General features: G+C 44.6%; 1 protein-coding gene across 1 annotated transcript; it reads right to left on the bottom strand.

Moving 5' to 3' along the window:
• Positions 1-571: 571 nt before the first annotated feature.
• Positions 572-1283, bottom strand: LOC124666340. The gene has a single exon (XM_047203681.1). It carries the CDS (start codon positions 1176-1178, stop codon positions 687-689), a length of 492 nt encoding a protein of 163 aa, XP_047059637.1. The 5' UTR covers positions 1179-1283; the 3' UTR covers positions 572-686.
• Positions 1284-6713: the final 5430 nt, after the last annotated feature.

Below are 6713 nucleotides of genomic sequence, written 5' to 3' on the forward strand. Positions count from 1 at the left end.
CGTCCGACGTTGCGGTAGGGTGTAGCCCATTAGCTAGTGGCGTGTGTTTGTTGTGTCCGGTAGATGTGAACACTGGCCTTAGTTGGATGGTTAGGAGGACACCCCGAGCCCACCAGAGTTCAAACCTTAGGTTTGATACTTTGGTGTCTCATTAAAGGCGGAATATTCTTCAGTGAGAGGCGACGTTTTCGTTAACAGCGAGGCGCATGTGGTGACTTCGTCAATCTCAAAACCCGTCGGATGATGTTTCTTTGACTCGATCTCTCAAAGGTGCTTATATGGGTAAGTTGTCCGTGCGTTCATAGGAGTGAGTGTATGTGCGTACGTTTCGCAAAAAGGAAAAGTGAACACCGGCCTTCTCGCTTGTGTATTTTTCAATCCGTTTATTTGAATTTGAATCGCATAATGTATAGTTTGTATGGGTTTTAAATCTGGGTTTCTTTAAACTGGAGCACTCGATCTCTCTTGTCTAGTCAGATAATGGATATCGACCGTCTTACTAGTTTTTTTAAAAAAAAGGTTATGTAGGAAATTGAAACGGTACTCTGTATTCCTTTCTTTTAGATCGTGTACGGCAACATGGTATCCGCAAATCTGCGTTAAGATTTAAGCAAAGTACAGTATAATGATTGGCTTGAGAACACTTCAACTTGGTATGGTATGAGGTATGGCGGCCGCGTCTCTTTTTACTTGGCCACGGCGGCCGCGCCGTCAGCCGCTGCGGCGGCGGCGGGCGCCTTGGCCTTGCCGCCGTCGTCCTTCCCGAAGGCGGAGACGGGGAAGGTCCTGCCGAGTCCCGTGGGGGTCTTGAAGGTGATCTTGGAAGGGTCGTCCTTGTCGATGTACATGTCGCAGAGCGTGACCCAGATGAGTATCTCCTTGCTCTTGACCCCCGTCATGCGCTTCATCTTGCGGTCCTCGACGACGGCGGTGACCTCGGCGGCGTAGGAGACCTGGCGGCCGATCTGCTTGAAGGTGTGCGTGAGCGCCTTCTTCTGGCGGAGCCACACGAAGCCGGTGGCGCGGTTGTAGCCCACCTCCTCGATGTCGGCGAGCGGGAGCAGGCCCAGCGGCATGTTGGTCTCCGCCAGCAGCTCCACCGCCTTCTCCGCGCACAGAGCCGCGCCGTGGAACACCTCCGCGCCCTCCCTGTTCTTCTCGATCGCCTGGGAACCCATCTCGAGATTGACTAATGGATCTCTCGAAGTAAACTCAGATTAGGCTGGCGGGTTTGCTGTGGCTTGTTTTGGTCTTGGGGGATCTGGTTGCTGCTGTGGGATTGAGGAGAGGGGAGGAGAGGATTTTATAGGGGGGAGCTTTTCGTTCCGGGGATGGATTCCGTGCCATCGCCGAGCTAGGAGGATGGGGATTTAAGGCGAGGGTTTATTATTCGTGGGGGTTGGGTCTTCCTAGGCCCGCCTCGGTCCCAGGTCTCCGGCAAGTTTTGAATTTTGCTTTTTTGTTCGAATTTTGAATTTGTTCGAACTAAAATAATAAATAAATAAAAAGGCAGGAAGCGAAAAACCGGAGGGGTGTGTTGTTCGGATTCCTTTGAGATCCTATGACAGAGAGGTTCTTCGGGCGAACATGTGCCTAGCCCGGTAGCCAGCCACTTCAGCCGCGCCTCCCTCGCTCCCACTAAGAGCGGGGAATAGAACCTCCCGTTGCGGGTGGGGTGGTTTGCGAGATGTGTCGAATCGTGCAGGATACCCCAGGGGCTGCCACATTTCGGACAACAATTTTGGTCTTTTTGCTATGGCCCGTGGATACAGAAGAAAGCGTGTTCGTTTGTCGTTGCCAGTGGCCTCAATAGCCTCAACCCGTTGAAAAAAATCAACTAGAACAAAACACAAGCATGATTTACATATTATGGGCTCAAAAGTCCACAGTTTTAGAGGAAATGAGAAAAAATGGATAATAGTGCGCAAGTCGACAGCTTCTTGTCCTCCTCGCCGAAGTCGATGAAGAATTGGAGCGGCGGCCGCACATCCGCTGCCAGAGGAGAGGGTGGTAGCCATTTTGGTGCTGGCGGAGCCGGTGCGGCTGAGACCTGCTACTACGAGAGTTTGATGACCTCATCTGTGAGCTTTGCACCCTCTACCGGCTCGTAGTTGAGTTCCTCGTCCTACGGTAGGTCCTCCTTCTTGGAGAGCTTGCTAGAGAACGCTATGGCCGCCTCCTTTGTGAGCTTTGCACCCTCTACCGGCTCGTAGTTGAGGTCCTCGTCCTTCGGCGGGTCCTCGTCCTTCGGCGGGTCCTCGCCGGCGCCCTAGAGAAAGGGCTTGTGTGGGAATGGCGGTAGGCACGGTAGCGGCTCGACATAGTTGGTATCGGTGCCGTGGTACTACGACCCCATTCCATGTAGCCTGGTGATACGTCTCAAACGTATCTATAATTTCTTATGTTCTATGCTAGTTTTATGACAATACTCACATGTTTTATATACACTTTATATCATTTTTATGCATTTTCCGGTATTAACCTATTAACAAGATGCCGAAGCGCCAGTTCCTGTTTTTTGCTGTTTTTTGTTTCAGAAATCCTACACAGGAAATATTCTCGAAATTGGACGAAACAAAAGCCCACGGTCTTATTTTCCACGGAGTCTTCCAGAACACCGAAGAGGAGACGAAGAGGGGCCACGAGGCGGCCACACCATGGGGGGGCGCGACCACACCCCTGGCCGTGCCGCCATATGGGGTGGCCCCCTCGGGCGTCCCCCGACTCCGCCCCTTCGCCTATATAATCCTTCCGTCGCGAAAACCCTATCACCGAGAGCCACGATACGAGAAAAGTTACTGAGACGCCGCCGCCGTCAACCCCATCTCGGGTGGTTCTGAAGATCGCCTCCGGCACCCTGCCGGAGAGGGGAATTATCACCGGAGGGCTCTACATCACCATGCCCGCCTCCGGACTGATGCGTGAGTAGTTCATCCTTGAACTATGGGTCCATAGTAGTAGCTAGATGGTTATCTTCTCCTATTATGCCATCATGTTTAGATCTTGTGAGCTTCCTATCATGATCAAGATCATCTATTTGTAATGCTACATGTTGTGTTTGTTGGGATCCGATGAATATGGAATACTATGTCAAGTTGATTATCGATCTATTATATATGTGTTGTTTATGATCTTGCATGCTCTCCGTTGCTAGTAGAGGCTCTGGCCAAGTTGATACTTGTAACTCCAAGAGGGGGTATTTATGCTCGATAGTGGGTTCATGCCTCCATTGAATCTGGAACAGTGACAGAAAGTTCTAAGGGTGTGGATGTGTTGTTGCCACTAGGGATAAAACATCAATGCTTTGTCTAAGAATATTTGTATTGTTTACATTACGCACAGTACTTAATGCAATTGTCTATTGTTTGCAACTTAATACTGGAAGGGGTGCGGATGCTAACCCGAAGGTGGACTTTTTAGGCATAGATGCATGCTGGATAGCGGGCTATGTTCTTTGTCATAATGCCCTAAGTAAATCTCATAGTAGTCATCATGATATGTATGTGCATTGTTATGCCCTCTCTATTTGTCAATTGCCCAACTGTAATTTGTTCACCCAACATGCTATTTATCTTATTGGAGAGACACCACTAGTGAACTGTGGACTCCGGTCCATTCTTTTACATCTGAAATACAACCTACTGCAATCATTGTTCTCTATTGGTCTTTGCAAGCAAACATCATTCTTCACACCATACGTTTAATCCTTTAATCATTTGTTTACAGCAAGCCGGTGAGATTGTCAACCTCACTGTTAAGTTGTGGCAAAGTATTTTGATTGTGTTGTGCATGTTCCACGTTGGCACCAGAATCTCTGGTGTTGCACCGCACTACACTCCTTCACCAACAACCTTCACGTGGCCTTCATCTCCTACTGGTTCGATAACGTTGGTTTCTTACTGAGGGAAAACTCGCTGTTGTACGCATCACATCTTCCTCTTGGGGTTCCCAACGGACGTGTGCTTGACGCGTTATCAAGCAACTTTTTCTGGCGCCGTTGCCAGGGAGGAATCAACACTCCATCAAGCCCCGCCACGCGCCATCAAACTTTTTCTGGCGCCGTTGCCGGGGAGATCAAGACACGCTGCAAGGGGAGTCTCTCACACCCAATATCTTTACTTTGTTTATTGTCTTGCTTTATTTTATTTTCTGTCTTGTTTGCTTTCTTTATATTAAAAACACAAAAAATTAGTTACTTGCATTTACTTTATTTATCAGTTTACCTTTGTTTATTTCATCATGCTTCTCCCTAAGTTCACTTTGAAAGATATATCAGTAGGGCGTGGGTCTATCATTGGAAGAGATAATATAGAAGAATTTTTCACTCATGTTAGTAAGGTCAAAGATTTTGAAGATAGATCCTTGGTGGAACTTGCTCCTAATTATGAAATTGCTACTGCCTCTTTAATGCACATGTTGGAAGCTAGATTTGTTAATCTTAATCCTATAATGCAACATATGTTTCTTACACTCTGTGATATGGAAGAAGGAGAGAAGAAAGATTTTGTTTTAGAAACACTTCTTAAATAATTTGGTGTTGTTTCTTCTCTTGATGGTACTTGATTTTCACTTTCTGCGCCTAGCTGAAAGGCGTTAAAGAAAAGCGTTTATGGGAGACAACCCATTATTTTATTTCTGCAATTTTTGTTTTATATTTGAGTCAAGGTGCTTGTTACTACTGTAGCAATACCTTTGTATCTTTACTTTATTGCATTGTTGTGCCAAGTAAAGTCTTTGATAGAAGGTTGATACTAGATTTGGATTTCTGCGCAGAAACAGATTTTTAGCTGTCACGAATTTGAGTTGTTCTCTCTGTAGGAGAATCTAAAAATTCTGCAAAAATTCATGAGTAATCCGCAGATATGTACGCAACTTTCATTCAATTTGAGCTTCTTCATCTGAGCATGTTAAGTGCCTCGAAAAAATTCGTCTTTACGGACTGTTCTGTTTTGATAGATTCTGCTTTTTATTTCACATTGCCTCCTTTACTGTGTTTGAGTGGATTTCTTTGCTCCATTAAATTTCAGTAGCCTTGGGTAATGTCCAGAAGTGTTGGGAATGATTGTGTCCTTGCTGAACATGTGAATTTTTGATTATGCACTAACCCTCTAATGAGATTGTTTTGAGTACGGTGTGAAGGAAGTTTTCAAGGATCAAGAGAGGAGGATGATATAATATGATCAAGAAGAGTGAAAAGTCTAAGCTTGGGGATGCCCCGTGGTTCATCCCTGCATATTTCAAGAAGACTCAAGCATCTAAGCTTGGGGATGCCTTGGGCATCCCCTTCTTCATCAACAACTTATCAGGTCACCTCTAGTGAAACTATATTTTTATTCCGTCACATCTTATGTGCTTTACTTGGAGCGTCTATTTGCTTTTATTTTTGTTTGTGTTTGAATAAATTCGGATCCTAGCATTCCTTGTGTGGGAGAGAGACACGCTCCACTTTTTCATATTGAACACCGGCGTTCTTAGTTTTACTTTTAATGTTCATGGCGAAAGTTGAAAGCCGCATCATTTATTTCTATTTGGTTGGAAACAGAAAATGCTTCATGTGGTAATTGGTATATTGTCTTGAATAATTTGATACTTGGCAATTGTTTTGAGCTCTCAAGTGGATCATGTTTAAGCTCTTGCATCATGTGGTTTAAACCTATTAGTGGGGAACTACCGTAGAGCTTGTTGAAATTTGGTTTGCATGATTGGTCTCTCTAAAGTCTAGATATTTTTTGGTAAAAGTGTTTTAGCAACAAGGAAGACAGTGTAGAGTCTTATAATGCTTGCAATATCTTATGTAAGTTTTGTTGTACCGGTTCATACTTGTGTTTGCTTCAAACAACCTTGCTAGCCAAAGCCTTGTACTGAGAGGGAATGCTTCTCGTGCATCCAAAACCTTGAGCCAAAACTTATGCCATTTGTGTCCACCATAACTACCTACTATGTGGTATTTTTCTGCCATTCCAAAGTAAATTGCTTGCGTGCTACCTTTAAAAAATTCATTCCTTGTCTTTGCAATACATAGCTCATGGGAAAGTAGCCTAAAAAAACTATTGTAGTAAAGAATATGTCGCTTATGTATCTTAGTTCTTATAAGTTGCTTGTTGAGCGGTAACCATGTTTCTGGGGACGCCATCAACCTGTCACACCTTTGTTGAATATCATGTGAGTTGCTATGCATGTTCGTCTTGTCTGAAGTAAGGGAGATTTGCCATGAGTTAAATTGTTTGAGTATGCATATTGTTAGAGAAGAACATTGGGCCGCCAACTAAAGCCATGTATCATGGTGGAAGTTTCAGCTTGGACATTAATCCTCAAATCTCTTATGAGAATATTATCTGTTGTTGAATGCTTAAAGCATAAAAGAGGAGTCCATTATCTGTTTTCTATGTTGTCCCGGTATGGATGTCCTCAAGTTGAGATCTATCAAAATTGAGAGATCAAATGCGATCTATCTCCTTGGACCTTTGTATAGGTGGCATAGAGGTACCCCTTTGTGACACTTGGTTGAAACATATGTAATGCAATGATAATCCATGGAAATCCGAGCTAATTAGGACAAGGAGCGGGCACTATTAGTATTCGATGCATGAGGCTTGCAACTTATAGGGAGTTTTATACATAACTCATATGAATTATTACTACCGTTGACAAAATTGTTTCCATGTTTTCAAAATAAAAAGCTCTAGCACATGAGTAATCCCTGCTTCCCTCTA

The sequence above is a fragment of the Lolium rigidum genome, chromosome 6 (genome assembly GCF_022539505.1).
Source record: "Lolium rigidum isolate FL_2022 chromosome 6, APGP_CSIRO_Lrig_0.1, whole genome shotgun sequence".
In the NCBI taxonomy this organism is placed as follows: Eukaryota; Viridiplantae; Streptophyta; class Magnoliopsida; order Poales; family Poaceae; genus Lolium; species Lolium rigidum.

What these genes read in the sequence shown, in the direction of transcription:
- LOC124666340 (XM_047203681.1), bottom strand. Translation starts at nt 1,178, where the DNA reads ATGGGTTCCCAGGCGATCGAGAAGAACAGGGAGGGCGCGGAGGTGTTC.